At 52.1% G+C, this 17,748-nt stretch overlaps 1 protein-coding gene across 1 annotated transcript; it reads right to left on the bottom strand.

Moving 5' to 3' along the window:
* Positions 1-1,737: 1,737 nt before the first annotated feature.
* Positions 1,738-5,763, bottom strand: LOC118174514 (galanin receptor 2b-like). Its single transcript, XM_035339886.1, has 2 exons — positions 4,875-5,763; positions 1,738-3,292 (listed from the first exon to the last, which is right to left on the bottom strand). Exons 1-2 carry the CDS (start codon positions 5,246-5,248, stop codon positions 2,611-2,613), a joined length of 1,056 nt encoding a protein of 351 aa, XP_035195777.1. The 5' UTR covers positions 5,249-5,763; the 3' UTR covers positions 1,738-2,610.
* Between the last annotated feature and the right edge of the window lie 11,985 nt (positions 5,764-17,748).

Raw genomic sequence — 17,748 nt, 5'->3', positions numbered from 1 at the left:
AGGCAAGGTAGGTACAAACAGACCTGAGCAAGAACTTGGTTAAGCAGCTGGTGAAAATGGAGGTGTTGTGTCTCACATACCCCTGGGGGCAAAAATGACTTGTGGTCCAAGAGGAAGCCAACTCCAGAATGCTGGAGCCAGCACAGAAGATGCTTGGCACTTTAGCTCCAAAACCACTCAGCCTCTTGCTGGATCTCCTCATGCTCATTCTGCTCTCTCCTTGCATTCCTGCTGCTGGTCCAGCTTTTCTCACTGTCCCAGACTTTCCCTCTTCTCCATAACATGTTGGGACTGGGACTCCCTCTTGCTGGGCATCCCCAGGAGAGCATGGAGTGCTTTCAGCAGCTGTGCTTGTTGAGTGTTAGGAAGCGCAAGAGAGATGCGAGAGCAATTTATCTTTTTTTTTTTTAATTAGATGCCTGGGTTCTGTATACTTTATAGTGGTATGGGCAATGTTGCTCAGGTTATCAGTACAGTCAGCCCACAAAAGTGACAGAGATTTGGGCGTCAAATCCCGCACAGGGCGTCAGGCCACGTGTGAAGGAGACGGAGAGGCAATGCAAACACTCGGTTACCAATACATGAAGGGGGCCAAGGAGCTACTCAATGACTTTCTGCTGAGGTTAGCTGCCCACCAGATGGTATTTCTAGACCTCATCTCACCCCAGAGAACCTGGGTGCTCAGACAGTGGGCCCTGCTCCCCTGCAAACCTAGGATTGCACAAGCTTCTGCAGGCTCCATCTCAGGCTGTCCCTGAGCTTTTATTTGAGCCAACCTTTGACATGAGCCACTTCCATTGGCAGGGTGGAGGTCTTGCTGCCAATTCTTAATGACTGTCACCTTGCCTCGTAAAAGAAACGCACACCATGACTCCATTCTGAGCACGTACAAGTTCTGTTCCCAGCCAGGTCTGAGATCCCAGCCTGCAAATCGGGCTTCTCGCTTTTTCCTGGCGCAAGTAGGCAGTATCCAGCTGGACTGGAATGCCAAATGCCTGCCTTCTCCCAGCGGCCAAGTGAGCTGGCTGTGATGAAGGATCCCACGTCACTAGCAGTACTCAGCACTGATTCTCCCTTTCTAGCAGTTATCTGTGGCACAGTCATCTTAATGGGGTTTTGATCCCCTTAGTGTGCATTATTCTGGTTTTGTATTGTTCTCGTATGTTAATCGAGCATGCAGGGATGGTCTGGTAGACAGTGCCAATCAAAGTGGGTTACAGAAAATAGTTCTCATCAAAGTCACTTGATTTTTTTCAATAGAACTGGATATTTTATGTAAGAAGAAAGACATCTGTAAAACCTCTGTTCTCCCGTAGTGTGATGTGGTAATTAATGAATCTTATTTCCATTTTTCCATCATTTTCCTGATGACTGTAGAAAATAGGCTGGCTAGACCCTGTGCTACCCCGAGAGTGCTCGACACACCTGAGCTGGGTGGTCTTCCACGTCCTTGTTCCCGAAGGCCTGGAGGGGGCTCTCAGGACCACATGCAGGGTGCTGGGTGTGAACAGGCTGTGACTATCCTGGGCAATTCCACCTGAGGCCTCCCCACCTCTGCCTCGTGCCAGGGGCTGTATTTATCTGGGCAGTCAGACCTGGGCTGAGCGGTGCTGTGCTCGTGTCTGGCTGTGGATGCCCCATCCCTGAGGAGTTCAAAACGAGGTTGGAAGTGGTCCTGGGCAACCTGATCCAGTGGGTGGCATCCCTGCCCATGGCAGGGGGTTGGAACTGGATGGTCTTTAAGATCCCTTCCAACCCAAGCTGTTCTTATGATTCTATGAGTCTATGCCAGGCAGGGTTTGGGTCTGCAGACATTGCTCAGTGATGATCTTTGTGGTATGCTGATTTACACCAGTTAGGAGAAAGGCCCCACTGAGGTATGGGTAGCCCATCCCCATCCCAGATGACCACCACGGGTCCTGCTATTGCCTGGAGTAAGAAAGTGCATTTATTTGCTTTGGGTTAGAAAGATGTCCCCCTAGTATGTCCAGCAGCTACATCCCCCCACACAGAGCCTGTGGCCCACGCCGTGCCCCAGGGAAGGACCTGGTCACTGGGAGAGCAGAACATCCAGTGCAAAAGCCATCATTGCAGCCATCCATGGGCTATGGCAGTTCCTTTCCCTACTACCTTTGCTCACCTGGCCCTGCTCACACTGTCCATCTCCCCGGTCACTCCATGGGGACCACTCTGGCCAGATGGGACAGTGGGAGGCAGGAGAGACTATGACAACAAGCCGATGTGTCCAGAGTAGTGGGAGCACTGAGTAGACAACTTGGAAGGATGAGAGCCAACAGAAGAGCTGGAGATTTAGTCCTTGAACTTCAGGTGGGCTGAGGATCTGGAGCAAATCTGGGTCCATTCCTTCCCTTGCATGTAGTACGTTGCTTAGGAGAGCAGTTGACACACAGAAAGAAAAGGAATGGCAAAGCCAGAAGCAGGATACGACAGGGTTTCTGGATTGCCTTTCCCAGCATCCTCATTCATCGGGTGGGAGAGGGTGGCCTGAGGCTGGCGACACAGCTAGGGGGGCAGATGGTGCGGAGCTTGGCCACTAACAAACTTGAAGGTGCTTGAAGGGACGGGAGGGGACTGCTGGGGAGTCTGGGTTCAGTCACACTGGTTATTGTCCCCATGCATCTGGGACACTTCCGTTGATACTGCCTCGAAGCGAGGCACAGCGTGAGCAGCGTGCAGCACGTGCACCTTGTTGCGGTGCTTTTTCCTCAGGAGGCAGCTGAAGACTTTTCTGAAGCCCTTACGGAAGTGCTTGGAGACCAAGGCATAGACGATGGGGTTGAGGCAGGAGTTGGCATAGGCCATGCAGTGGGAAAGCAGGCGGAAGGCGTAGGTGGCCTGGTTGAAGGGGAAGTCTCCATAAAGGTATCGGAGGATGACTACGTGGTAGGGCAGCCAGCACAGGCAGAAAAGGATGGTTACAATGATGATCATCTTAGTTACTTTCCGTTTGGCCTTCTTGGACTCTGACATGTCCTCCAGGGTCTCCACTGCTGTCCACAGGTACTTGATGGTCCTGGTGTAGGAGAGGCTGATGACCAGCACTGGGATGACATAGCCAAAGGCAAATGTGCTGGTGTCCATGACCTTGCGTCTCCACTCCTCCCAGCCAGGCATGCAGATGTAGCTGGCCTCCCACTCGATCAGGTCGTAGTAGCTTAGGTAGGGGCCTGCAAAGACCACAGAGAGGCCCCAGATCACGGACATGGCAGCCACGGCATTGCAGGGGGTCCGCAGCTCCCGGGAGCGCAGTGGGTAGCGGATGGCCAGGTACCTGGAGAGGAGAGCAAAGCAACCGGAGCTGAGGGTGCAGCAGAGCTGTAGCTGGCCACACAAACAAAGGGAAGAAGGTTTCCTTCATTCTGCTGAAGATCCCTGAGTAGTGGCCCTACGTAGTACCTCATGCCCTCTCTGAGATACAGTCCTGGGTGAAACGGCTTTTATCTGTGCAGCAGGGATGCGTAGGCTGGCTGACAGGGAGGGTGGGTTATGTCCCTGCGCTAGGAACAGAGAAACGGGGCTGTCACAAGCGCACGGATATCCGCTGCTTGGCAGAAATTATGCAGCAGGAAAAAGGTCTGATCTGAGGTTCTGAGACCTGGGCTTCACTGGATGATGGACGCAGTGAGGCTTCTGCCCACTCAGGGCCTTTTTTCAACCTGCTCCAGTTTTCACATGAGGCTTGCAGGGAAGGGGTTTGCTCGCTGTAAGCAGGTCTGTGTTTACCTCAGCCTGGCTACCGGGGGCAGGTGGGGCCTTGCCTTTGGGTGCTTGTCCCTCTTCCAGCAAACAGTGTCCAGAGGCAGCGTGACAGCCAGCTCTGCTTCCCCAGCCTCGACAACTAAAGAGCAAAGCTGGCAGAACTGCTCTGCTGCATGTGTCAGGTGGGGGGGAACAAGCAGCAAAGGGGAATCCCTTTTCCCACGTTTGTCTTGGCAGTCCAGCAGGAGCTGCAAGGAGATGTCAGACAGAGAAAATGCCTCGGTGCTTGTGCGTAAGGGATGGAGAAAAGTTGTGAGCACAGACAACTTGTTTTAGTTCCCTTAGAGACAAGGACAGTGAGCAAGATAGGCCAGGATATGTTTTCTTTATGGCAGGCAAGGCCGGGAGCTTACCCCAGCATGGAGCTCTTCCTCCTGCACCATCAGTGTAGGCTCAGCCAAAAGCGGAGCTCAGCACAGCAATCCTACACTGGGGGGAACAAGGCAGAGCCCTTAGGAACATTTCAGATGGCAGTGAGCAGGGCCTGGGTGATCTCCCAAGAAACTTGGCTTGCGGTGTGGGTGCCTTTCTGCACAGGCTGCTGTGGGGCCCAGGAGGGCTCGGGAGAGGTGAGGGAGCAGGAACTGCCAGGTAACAGCTCTTGTGCTGGGCCAGCAGCTCTAGGGGAATGAGAGATTTGTTACAGGACTGGGATCGCTCTTGTATATTTATGCGGCTTCTCCTTTAGTGCTCTTTGGTTACCTTGCTGCCCTCACATGATGCTTTTCTGCAGTGGTGGCTTGGGAATAGCTGCTGCCCTTGGAATGCCATCTGTAACATGGAGCTGGGTGAGTAGGAGTTGCTGGCACGGTGTGGAGCTCCGCCTGGGTCTCAGGTGCCCTAACTACAAGGCAGGTCTTCCGTATGGAAAATGCAGGCAGGAGTAGCACAGACTTTGCACCGAGGAGAGCTGGAAGTGCTGCTTGGGGGTTGGTAGGGGAAGGGAGCTAAAACTGCCTTTGGCATGGACCAGCACCACTGGGGTCTGAATGATTTGCCTGTTGGTGATGGGCCATCACCTTCCCACGCCCTCAGTCCACCCAGCTTCCCAAACTGCCCTCCTTCTCAGCCTGAGGGCATTGTCAGACCATTACCTGTCCACAGAGACGGCAGCCAGCGTGAAGCTGCTGGCATACATGGTGAGGTAGATGAAGAAGTGGACAGCCTTGCAGATGAAGGAGCCGAAGACCCAGCCTTCAAGGCAGTAGATGGTGGCCTGGAAAGGCACGCAGAAGACAATGAAGAAGAAGTCAGCCAGGCTGAGGTTGAGGATGAAGAGGTTGGTAGTGTTGTGGCCCATCTGCCTATTGCGCAGCAGCACTGCCAGCACCAGGCTATTGCCCACTGTGCCCAGGAGGAAGATGAGGGAGAAAACCACAGGGACAATGACACTAGCAGGACTGAACTGGTAACTGTCAGAGGGGTTCCAGTACCCAGCCAAGCTGGTGAAGTCCTCATACTCCATCATTCTTTGCTGTGGTGAGGTGCTGGAGCCTGTGGCAACACAGGGAAAGGTGTGAGAGACTGCACAAACACTGCAATTAAACACTTAGATTGGCTGATTGGCCTATTGGCTGGCTGGAGACAGAGCTTTGTTCTCAGTTCTGCCACCCACATGCTTTTCAGCAGGCTCCTCTAACAGCCCGCATGCAGGACAGGGAGGGTTAGGCTGGCAGCACCCTGCTCCCCCATTCTGACCCTGGAGTGAACCCATACCCCAGATTTAGATGCCACCTTGGACTGATGATGCTGAAAGTGAGGTTTGGGAGAGAGGAGAGAATATCATCCCTGTGGGTGGAACAGCCGCCTCCTCTTCGGGAGAATGGAGCCAGGATTTTCCCTTCCCAGCTGAGGGCAGGCAGAGGTGTGATGGCAGCAGGGCTTCGGCCCTGAACCAACCAGCAGGGTGAGCTGAGGTGGTTGCTCCTCATGTACTGATGTGTGGTTTGATAGTACCACCATTCCCAGCCTTTTTGGTACCTGTTCTACAATAAACATTGCATGCTAGACACAGGCTGGAAATGCTTTTGTTCTGTGTTGTACCCAAGTGAGGACTTTCTGGGGAGGACAGCTCTGATGGGACCACCTGTGATTCAGACTCAGTGACCCAGATGTATATTCTTTCTCTCTGTTTCACAGGGCAGGTCTCCTCAGGACTAGGGCTTCCTGTATCATTCTCTTGCCCCAAAAATAAGCTTTTGGACTGAAAGCAGATGAGTTTGTGTGGGGAAACTCCGTCACATGCACAGAAATTTGCCTGCATGTATTTAAGTTCTGGAGCTGGTGGATTATCAAATGTACACATAGACATAGATCCCCTTGAAAAAAAAAACACAAAAAAACAAACAAAAAAAAAAAACATGATTTGGGTTCCTTTTCCTCTTCAGTGTTTGTATGGATGTGCTGTGGTTACTAGAGCATGGCCCACCACTGGCTCACCGTGACTATGGAGACTGCAGCATCTCTGCAACAAATCGAGATCTAGCTGCTGCCTTCGCCTTCAGGTCGGGGATGGGGCAAGGGCTCCCTGGGAGCACTGGCAGGGCGAGTGCCTGCAGCAGAAGCACTGCAAGGGGCATGTGAGCATGGGTCCCCTGCCGCAGGCATTCCTGGTATCAGCCAGTGCCTGACTATGTAGCCTTGCCACAGCTTTGAGGCTCTCCTTGGTTGCCCATGGCTCATGGCCTGTCTATATGAAGGCCGAGCAGCGCTTCAGTTCCCCTTTACGGATGGGAATTGAGACATGGTGAGCATAAAGAGGTGGCTGGTTGGATCAGGGCTGTCACTAGTGTAGCAGAAAAATGAATGTTTGTTATTTCTGATTCCTGCCTCTGTGCACAGTTGTACTGGGTCTGGCTGGGATGTTAACTTTTCCCGCAGCAGCCCATCCAGTGCTGTGCTCTGCACTTGTAGCTAGAGCAGCACTGGTATCACACCAGTGTTGTGTCTGCTGCTGAGCAGTGCTGGCACAGCATCAGGACTCTCTCTGACCCTCCTAGGGGGTGGGCAAAAAGTGAGAAAGAAACATCACCAGGGCAGCTGACCTAAACCAACCAAAGGGATATTCCATACCATACGATGTCACACTCAGCAATAAAAGGTGGAAAAAGGAAGAAGAGGGGAGGGGTGGGCTCTTGTTGCGAAAACGTCTGTCCTCCTCCCGAACACCGGCTACGTGTGTTGAGGCCCTGCTTCAAGGACGTGGTCAAGCATCGCTCATTTGTGGGAAGTAGAGAGGAATTTCTTTCCTCTGCATTTCCACATAGCCTTTACTTGTTTTGTTTAGTTTTTCCCTTTCCCCCTCCCTTTTCCCCTTTCCCTTTTTTCCCTTTAGTTGAATTGTTTAATTAATAATAATATTTCCTTAATTATATATATATATATATATATTTCCCCTCTTTAATTAAATCATCCTTATCTCAACCCGTGAGTTGTTCTTTCCTTTACTTCTTCCCCTCCTCATCTGAGGAGGAGGAGTGAGAAAGCGGTTGTGGTGTTCAACTGCCTAGCACGGTAAAACCACCACAACAGTCCTGCCTGCAAAGACAGGAGAGTGACGACAGGAACAGGCACAGAGTAAAAGCAGTGCTACCCTTTCTGATCTCAGAGTGATATATACCAGCTGTGATATTGCCGTGGCTCTGAGATTTTGAGTAACTCCCAAGGAGTCATTCAGAGCATCTCTCGTAGAGTGGGACCTGGATGCAGTCCCAGTTCAGCGTCTGCTCAGGAGGCTGCCAGTAACTCCCACTGCTCTGTTGTCCTTTGGAAGCATTTTGCAAACGTTTCACTCCCTAATATTTTGTGAATGGGTTCACGGTGATGCTCCTGAGTCTCAGTTGGTTCTGAACAGCCTTGACTAGCAGTGACTGAGAGAGGGATAGGTGCTGAACAAGGAGAAAAAAGGAGACCATGGGCAATGAATTTCCTCTTCCACATCTGCTGTTCAGGGTTAGCAGGGGCAAAGGTGGTGCATCAGGGGAGGTAAAATTGCACGGGATGGGAACTGAATCAGTGGCAAAATTGGGAATGGAACCCAAGAGACCTGGCTTCTCCAAAAAGGGTTCAGTAAAGGATCTCCAGGGAGAAGGGTTCTCAGTGCCTGACTGTTGGGTATAACAAACAACACCAACAAAAACCACCAACACAGGTGGGGGCAGGCACCAGGTCAAACCAGGGCTGCCTGGGGGCCAGCATAGGCAGCTCTTGCATCCAGGGAAGGCCAAGAAGGGCAGGGGTAGGCAGGGTAAGGGCACAGATACAGGACTGATGGGAAGAGGGAGGTATGGGTCCTTGATGGTCTAGACAGAGAGCAGCAAAGGGGGGAGAGGAGGAGCAGGCAGTTAGAGCTCCGTCTTTCAGTGGGCTCAGGAGCCAGCGTTTCTGGCCTTGGTCCGCTATTGGCATTGCCATCCCCAGCACAGAGTGCCTCTATTTCCCCATTTGTGCCGCAGCTCTATGAAAAGGTGCCTCATCTGCTCCGCTGGGGGACAACGCGGAGCCCCTTTGCTTGGCAATCTCAGGGGCTCAGCCCGGGAGCACAGCAGCCCTCCCGCACCCCGGCAACCTTCCTCTGCCCAGCCTGGCTCGGGCAGCCTCGGTCCACCCCACCTCCTGCAGCAGGCACGGCCGCGGCTGGGGCTGTCTGTCCCCGGGAGCCTCTCCCTGCAGAAGGCAGGGCTCAGGTTCCCGCACCGCCCGCCCGCCCCAGTGCCCTGCCCCGCTCCCGGCCGCTTTCCTCGGGGGCCGCCGCCCGGGCACGGCGCCTGCCCCGGTGGCACCTGCGGGGCGGTGCGGGGGGGAGGCGGCGTGGGGTCCGACCTGCCCGGCGGGGTCCTGCCTGCCCGGCGGGGTCCTACCTGCCCGGCGGGGGTCCTGCCTGCCCGGCGGGGTCCTGCCTGCCCGGCGGGGTCCTACCTGCCCGCCGCTCCGCTCCGCCGCTCGGTGCGGCTGCTGCCGGTGCTGCTGGGGCACAGCTCGGCCCCGCCGCTCGCTCCGCCCCCGCTCCAGCAGCCCCGGGCACACACACACGGGTACGAGTGCCCCCGCTCCCAGGCACACACACCCGCACACGCACACCCTACATATGCATTCCTGGCAGCCTTGCACGCCCCAGCACACTCGTGTGGACATATGCACCGCACGTGTGTCCCCTGGGAAAAGAATACGGAGGGTTCGCTCCTCCCATGTGCACACCCCACAGCACGTGTCTACGAAACCCCACAGCAAGCACAAGACACTCTGCTGACACTGAGCATAACCTGAGCACACACAGCCCGTACACACCTGTACCCATCCATAGCCACCTCCCTGGCATTCTTCTCCTGTGTGAGGCCATGCTTTGTGCACACAGTGAAAGCCCCATGCATCAGTCCCACCGTGCCCTGCACCCATGGCACACTGGCAGGATCTCTGGAGACAGGTCCTGGGTGGTTATGGGGATCTGGGGGCTCCCAATCCTTGTCTCTTTGCTTTGCTTAAACCCCAACATTTTGTTGGGTCAGAAACAGGCTGGGTAGCTGGGCCCAGAAAGTTGTGGTGAATGGAGTTACATCCAGTTGGAGGCCGGTCACGGGTGGAGTTCCCCAGGGCTCGGTACTGGGACCAGTCCTCTTTAACATCTTCATCGATGATCTGGATGAGGGGATCGAGTGCACCCTCCTCCTCAGTAAGTTTTCAGACGACACCAAGTTAGGTGCGTGTGTCGATCTGCTCGAGGGTAGGAAGGCTCTGCAGGAGGATCTGGATAGGCTGGACCGATGGGCCGAGGTCAACGGTATGAAGTTCAACAAGGCCAAGTGCCGGGTCCTGCACCTGGGGCACAACAACCCCAAACAGAGCTACAGGTGGGAGATGTGTGGTTGGAGAGCTGCCTGGCAGAGAAGGACCTGGGAGTATTGGTTGACAGTCGGCTGAATATGAGCCAGCAGTGTGCTCAGGCGGCCAAGAAGGCCAGCAGCATCCTGGCCTGTATAAGAAACAGTGTGGCCAGCAGGTCCAGGGAAGTGATTGTCCCCCTGTACTCGGCTCTGGTGAGGCCACACCTCGAGTACTGTGTTCAGTTTTGGGCCCCTCGCTACAAGAAGGACATGGAGGTGCTCGAGCGAGTCCAGAGAAGGGCTACGAAGCTGGTGAAGGGTCTGGAGAACAAGTCTTACGAGGAGCGGCTGAGGGAGCTGGGACTGTTTAGCCTGGAGAAGAGGAGGCTCAGGGGTGACCTTATTGCACTCTACAGGTACCTGAAAGGAGGCTGTAGCGAGGTGGGGGTTGGTCTGTTCTCCCACATGCCTGGTGACAGGACGAGGGGGAATGGGCGAAGGTTGCGCCAGGGGAGGTTTAGGGTGGATATTAGGAAGAAATTCTTTACTGAACGGGTTGTTAGTCACTGGAATAGGCTGCCCAGGGAAGTGGTGGAGTCACCATCCCTGGAGGTCTTTAGAAGGCGTCTAGATGTAGAGCTTAGGGATATGGTTTAGTGGAGGACTTGTTAGTGTTAGGTTGGAGGTTGGACTTGGTGATCTTGGAGGTCTCTTCCAACCTAGATGATCCTGTGATTCTACTCTGTCTCATGGGCTTCCTTTCCTCTCTCTGCTTCTCTGCCCTGCTTCTCCTATTTTCTTAAATTTGCATTGTCCCTTTGTCCCTGACAATATCTCTTCATCTCCATCCTGCCCCATGTCCCTGCTGTTCTCTGACAATCCTGGTGTTCTGCTCCCTGTCCCTTTCCTCTCCCTGTCCCTCTCACATTTCCTTGTGTACTTCTCTTTCCCCCTCTGCCCCTAATGCTTCTTTCTCATCTCTGCTCTCTTCAGCATCCTTCTCTGTCTGTTCCTATGTCATGCTTCCGCTCTCTAATTTTTGTCTTTCTCTCTGTTCCACTGCCTTTTCCTTCATTTCTCACTATCTCCTCATCCAGCTCTGTTGTTTTTTCCTCTCTCTGTGCCTCCATCCTGACACCTGTTCCTTTTTGCTCTTCCTCTGTCTCTAGCCTGCAACTCATCACTGTTTTATCCTTTTCCTTCCCTTTTTGTCCTGATCTGCATCCCTTCCCTGCACCTTGCCCCTACACAATGCCTGTGTTCCTCCCTGTCTTCCTCTCTCTTTGTATGTTCTTCTCTCCCACCCATCTTCATCTACATTTCCTCCCTCTCCTTCTGTTTTGTTCTCTGTTTTTTTTGTTCACCTCTGCCCTTCCCCCATTCCCTTTTTACTCTGCCTTTCTGTCTGTTCTTTCTCTGCCTTTATTCTTGGCCAGTCTGTCCTGCTCCTTTGTTTCTGGCTTTCCGTGTAAAAAGAAAGAAATCTTCCTGTACTTCTGTTTTCTGTCAATTCATCTATCCTGCTCACTGTCACTTTTTTTTTTTTTTTCCCTTCCTTTTTTTTCTTTCTGCATCCCGCTGCCCTACTTCCCATTCATCTCATTCTCTCACCCTGTCCTGCTCCCCACCAGTATATTTTCTTACAGCTGGACCCTGCTTCGTCTCCCTGACCATCCACTCCCACCTTCCCTTCCCCTACCTTGCTAGCTATCCTAGGACTTTTTATTCTCCCCTGTCCTGTTTCACTGTTGCTGCTTCTATGCCCTCCTTCCACTCCATCCTTTCTGCCTTCATCTTTCTGTCAGCCTGCCCCACTGTTTCCTGTTTTCTCCCCCCTGTGCAGGTGGCTCACCCTTTTTCCATTTGTCTGTGTCACTGCCCTTCTGTTTTTTCTCTTTCCTGGTCTCAGTCCTGCTCCCCACTACAGCTTTCTCTCCATCTCTCTCCTGCTGTGTGCCCCCCCTTTTCTCTCTCCATCCCTGTGTCCTGTCCTCTGTTACTCTCCCACTCTGTCCCATTCCCTATACGTGCTTTTCAATTCTCCATCGGTCACTTCTGCTGCCCATCACTAATTTCTTTCTCAAGCTTTCTTCCCTCCCCTCTGTCCCTTTTTCTCCTTCTAGCATTTTTCCCCACTTCATCTACCTCTGTTTTCTCTATTTTTGTGTCCCACTCCATTCCCTTATCACACTTTCTTTTCTTCACCCCTTCTTCTTTCAGTCCACCTCTTGTGTTCCCTGTCCTCCCTCCGTGCCAGTCTTTCTCTGTCCCTCTGTCATTGTGCTCTTTTCTCTTTCTCTGTCTTTCTGCCTATTGCTGTTTTGCCCTTCTCCGTCCCCTGGTCATGCTTCTTGTCTCTTTCCTTGTCTCTCTTTGCCTCTAAGCCTAACACTTTTCCATTGTTGAATTTTGTCCTGCTGCCCCTGTTCTGTTGTTTCTCACGATATCCCTCTGCTTTGCTCCCTGTCCCTATTTTTCTTCTAGCTTTCCATCTGTTCTGTTTCCCCTATTTTTGCAGTCTTTCTCTCCCTGTCTGATTCCTTGTCTCATCCTGTCTTGCTCTATCCCCCTGGGCTGTCCTTTCTCTCAGTATCCGTTCTTCTGTCTTTCCTGTCCTTTCTTCAGAGATTTAACTCTCTTGATCTCTTTTCTCTGCCTTGCCCATCATTTCCCTCCCCCACCAGTGCTGTCCCTGTCCCTGTCCTGCTCTCTAACAATTCCTGTCCTGCTCCCTGTCTCACCGCCCTACTGGTGGTCCATTTTCTCTCTCTGCTTAAATAAAGTAGATATGTAGTTTATTTCGGCACCGGGCGCATGCGGGATAGCTCCCAAAGGTATGTGCACCTTAACGTGGCAAGTTGCTTTGGTTATATGCAGTAAAAAGTTACATATGCATGAAGTTTCCCAATATACCTATACATATACATAAGCTATCCCCACTTTGTATTAAAATTAGCTGCAAGAAGTCATTTCCATAAACTCCTCCCATCTGTGCCTGCGCAGTGCTTTCTGGTGGTGGTCGTTGGGGGGTCGTGGGGATGAAGGCCGATAACTCCTCTTCATCACCACTAGCTGACTCCCTGCCTTTGTACAGACTCAGCTGCTCCTTGGCTCTTGTCCCCCCACAAGGTCGGTCTCAGCTGGTTTTTGAGGCAGGTTCCCTGTTTTTGTCAGGAAACATCTTCTGAGAGGGGCCCCAAGACTCATTTCGGTTATTTTGCACAGCAGTAAGCAAAGACACTCAGCAATATCGATTTTAAAGCGATTAAGCAGCCCCCGTTCTTTCATTCCTGGCTTTAACAATTACGATTGTTTTATTTAGAAATCATTACCACGACTAAGCCAGCCCCCATTCTTCTATCCCCGGCTTCAGCTGGGGCAGGGAAAGCCCCTGCTGGGGATTCTGCGGGGAAGCTACGGTGCAGCGCGGTGCCCTGGGCCCTGCGATGACAGGGCCGCAGGGAGCGCGGCGCCCCCGCACAGAGCCCTGACGGCCAGGCCGCCCGCCCCCACGCCGGCCATGTTGTTTCCCGCCGCCCGCCGCGGCGCTGCCCGTGCCTCTGCTGCCGCCCGGTGACCACGGCGCCGCACTGCGACAGGCCCCTCGGCGAAGCCAGCGCCGGCGCCGGAGGCCTTCAGTCGACTCCGGACAGAGCTAGCTCCGGTATATCGGAACAATATGCTCCTTCAATAAGCCTCTCTGATCTGATACTTCCCCCTGCTAGAACTGCTTATGAAAGTCTTAGTAGCCACCGAAAAGTGGCAGTCTTTCTCGTAGAGAAAAGCTCCCTCTCCCGTTTAAAAAGAGAGGGACGGGGAGGAGCAGTGGTGTCTATGTGTGTGTGTGGGGGGCTTTACAGAATTTGTTGGCCAAACTTAACTTGGAAGTTCAGATTTTTTTTTTTTTTTTTTTAAATCTTTGTATCCTTTGGTTGTTGTTGCCTGTAAGAAAGTGTCCTCAAAATTCAAAGTACTACCTTAAAAACACGATTTCAGTTGTCTTACTGGAGCTACTGTAACTTACAGACCTTTAATTGTTGCTTCTGTGCTACTTTTTGGGTTGGGGTAGATTTATAAAGGCAAGTAGAGCAGCATATTTTGACCTGATGAAAAGGGTTGTGATGGGAAGAGAAAGGATTTTCATATTTTCCATGATATTTCTGATGCCGCACAACCATGGCATAAAAAATAACGATTTAAGTGTTGAGATCATGTCTCTTGAAATTGCACTATTTCTCTTTTTGTTTGGAAAATTATTTGTTGTGATGGATGAGAAAGAATACAAAGATTTTTCAAATGTGTTGCCAGCTCATTACTTACAGAACAATCTGGTAATAAAAGGAGCGTTGACAGATGAGAATTCAAATGGATCTGTGAACCAGCTATTGAATAATGCCCCACTTCCAGAGGTTGAAAGACTTATTTCCAGACTTCTTTTTATAATTACTGACTGCTTTTCCTGCTCCCAATGACAGATCCTATATGAGAATCTGTTATGGTTTAACCCGGCTGGCAGCTAAGCACCACGCAGCCATTCGCTCACCCTCCCCGCTACCTCTCTGGGATGGGGGAGAGAAATGGGAAAGTGAAGCCTGTGGGTTGAGATAGAGACAGTTTATTAAGATAGGAAATGATAATAACAATAATAGTGTGTACAAAATAAGTGATGCATGATGCAACTGCTCACCACCCGCTGACTGATGCCCAGCCTATCCCCCAGCAGCCGGTCCCCCCACCCCGGCCAGCCCCCCCACATTAATTGTTCAGCATGACGCCAGATGGTACGGAATACCCCTTTGGCCAGGTGGGGTCAGCTGTCCTGGGTCTGTCCCCTCCCAGCTCCTGCTGCACCCCCAGCCTGCCCGCTGGCAGGACGCAGCGAGGAGCTGAAAAGTCCTTGGCTTGGTGTAAGCACTGCTCTGTACCAACTAAAACATCAGGGTGGCATCAGCATTCTTCTCATCCTAATCCAAAACATAGCTCCCCACCAGCTGCTAGGAGGAAAATTTACTCTGTCCTAACTGAAACCAGGACAATCATAGACAAAATTCACTTCTGTGTTACTTAATTGAGACTTCATTGCAATGGCTGGAGCTACAATGGTATAAAACTACAGTGGTAACTCAGTGGTGAATCAGATCTCTCTATCCAATTTCACGTCTCTTGACAGGTATAGATGCTTTATAGCTAGTTAAATAATTGAAGATATTTTCATTAAGCTGAATGATTGTGATTTTTGTTCTTCAATCTCATCAAGCAACCAGTTATGACTGTGGAGCTAAGAAAACATAACTGAACAAATGGCTGTTGGGAAGCTTTAGGAAGTCATCAAACTGCTAACTGGATTCTAGAGGTGTATACATGGTATAGGATTCTACTCTTTTCGTCCCTTTTCTTATGAGCCTTGTCTAAGTGCTGTTTCTTTATTTGGTTTTGTATCCTTCCCTAGGCCAGGCTATTGTAAAATCTCTTTCCTGCTCATTTAAAGGTTTGCCTTTTACTAAAATGGCTTTCCTTTATCATCAGTCTCCATTTCTTAAAATTCATGCCTATATATCGATAACAAGTATCATATATTGTTTTTAATGAAGATATGAGAAAAGGTACTGGGAGTAAAATAGCGAAAAAACAAACATGAACAAATGCAAACAGTGTCCCTGTATTCCTTCCACATTGCCTGATCCTGCTTCCAGCAGCTGTACACTTTCTGCCCAAGCTCCAGCAGTAGATCCCTGGTCAGCCAGGCTGGCCTTCTCCCCCACCTGCGTGACTTCTGATATTTTGGAATTGCCTGATCCTGTGCTTTTAGGAGGCAGTGCTTAAAGACTGACCAGCACTGATGGACATCAACGCCTTCAAAAGCAATTTCCCAGAGGACCTTGCTGACTAGTTCCCTGAGCAGCCTGAAGTCTGCTCTCCCCATATCCAGGGCTGAAGTTTTGGTGGCAGTTTTCCTTCTGTCACCAAAAATTTTAAACTCAACTGCTTCATGGTCACTGTGATCAAGATGGCCGTCAATTACCACATCTCACACAAGACCCTTTGTGTTCTCCAGCAACAGATCTAGGAGGGCTCCTTTCCTAGTTGGCTCCCTTAGCACCTGCACCAAGAAGTTATCATTGAGGTGCTTTAGGAATCTCTTGGACCTGCTCATGTCGGCCGTGTGGTGATCCCAGTTGATGTCTGGCAAGTTGAAGTCCCCCAGAAGGACAAGGGCAGTTGATCTCAAGGTATCTCTTAGGTCCTCAAAGAATAATTCATTGGCATCGGCATCCTTGCCAGGTGGTCTGTAATAGACTCCCACAACGACATCCCCTTTATTTGTTCTTCCATTAATCCTTACCCAATTTGGTGGCTCCCAGTTTTCCCATCACCAACTTCAAGTTCCACACAGTCCAGCCCTTCCTTCACATACATCGCCACCTCACCTGCCCTGCCTGTCCCTCTTGAGGAGCCTATAACCATCTATTGTGACACACCAGTGACAGGACTCATCCCACCAGGTTTTGCTTATGCCGATGATGTCATAGCTGTGGGACTGGGCCAAGAGTTCCAGCTCATCCATTTTATTCCTCATAAGACGTGCGTTTGTGTAGAAGCACTTCAAATGCACCTCATTGCATGCACCTCATGGAGCAGACGGAAGGACCTCACTAGTACACAGTCCCTCTGATTCTAGCATGCCATCCCTTAGCTTATCACTGGCAGGACTGTTTTTATCCCTTTCCCCCTCTGTCTCTAGTTTAAAGCCCTATCTATCAGCTCCGCTAACTTCTGGGCAAAAATCCTTTTCCCCCTCTGAGAGAGGCACATCCCCTCTGGTGCCAGCAGGCCTGGTGTCACTTAGACCTTCCCATGATCAACAAACCCAAAGTTCTGCTGGTTGCACCAGTCTCGAAGCCATGTGTTAATAACACGAGTCTGCTTGTCAGCATCGATCCCCCCTATTGGAAGGACAGAGGCAAACACAACCTGTGCCCTTGATCCTTTAAGTAGTCGCCCTAAAGCCCTGAAGTCCCTTTTGATCACTCTCAGACTTCTCCTTGCTATTTCATCATTACCAGCCTGAAAAACCAGTAGTGGGTAGTAGTTGGTGAGCTGTACCAGGCGAGTGACTTCCCTAGTAATGTCTCTCACCTGAGCCCCGGGGAGGCAGCAGACTTCCCTGTGGGTTGGGTCCAGATGGCATATCGGGCCATCTGTCCCTTTCAGAAGGGAGCCCCCCCTTGACGATAACCTTTCTTTTTTGACAGAACATGTAGCAATGCGGGGGGTAGGTTGCCTTGCCTTAGGCACCCCTTCCAACTGGGATGGGCTTTCGTCTACATCGTTGTTTTGACTGTCATGTTCTAGAGCCTCATACCTGTTATATAAGGGTAGACGGGAAGGTGAGGTGGGCAGGGACAGGGCTCGCCTACCACCTCGAGCAGGAACCTGCCTCCATTCCCCCCCTTGGCCTAGGTCCCCTCCTACTGCCTGGCAGGATGGGGGACCTTTTGTCTTCTGTGTAGCAGGAGACACTTGTGTTGTGGCAGGCTCGTGAGTCTGTGTCAGGGAGGGCAGAGTATGCTTCCGCCACTCAATTTCCCTCTCTGGCTCCCTGATGCTCCTCAGCCTACTCCCCTCCTCCCGAAGCTCTGCCATCAGGCCGAGCAGCTCTTCAATCTGGGCACACCTCCCACAGGCATACCCACCGCTGCTGCTGTCAGACACCGACAGAAGACTCGGGCACACCCTGCAGACCTGGAGGGCCGTGTGTTTCCCCGAGACTTCTGTCTGGGCAGCCACATCAGTGACTGTGGCCGGAGAGGCCACAAGAGATGCGGAGGCATCTCCAGTTTTCTGCCTGGTGGATACCATGGCTGGGCTCTTCACGAGCAGGTTGCAACCACCATTGGGAAAGACCATTGGAAAAGGGCGCCCTACCTGCGCGCAGTGCCGTGCAAACTGCCGCCTCACGCCCTGACTGAGGCGCCGCGCCCCGTTTGCCCGTCCTGGCTGCTGCGCTCCCCAGGGGCTGCCTTTGTATGGCCAGGGAGGGGGTGCTGCCGGCTCCGCCGCGCCTCGTCAGCTTCCATCGCAAGGGCTGCCGGGCCCTGGCGGCTCCCTCGAGTGGATCTTATGCGGCCGCCTCGGAGCCGATCGCCTT

This window comes from Oxyura jamaicensis, chromosome 14 (assembly GCF_011077185.1).
Source record: "Oxyura jamaicensis isolate SHBP4307 breed ruddy duck chromosome 14, BPBGC_Ojam_1.0, whole genome shotgun sequence".
NCBI classification, from domain to species: domain Eukaryota; kingdom Metazoa; phylum Chordata; class Aves; order Anseriformes; family Anatidae; genus Oxyura; species Oxyura jamaicensis.
This window is presented reverse-complemented; position numbering and strand designations above follow the sequence as displayed.

Excerpts from the sequence above, each read along its gene's own strand:
- LOC118174514 (XM_035339886.1), bottom strand. The coding sequence starts at position 5,248 with ATGATGGAGTATGAGGACTTCACCAGCTTGGCTGGGTACTGGAACCCC. Across the intron at positions 3,293-4,874 it reads GCTGCCGTCTCTGTGGACAG|GTACCTGGCCATCCGCTACC; the intron begins GTAATGGTCTGA and ends TCTCCTCTCCAG.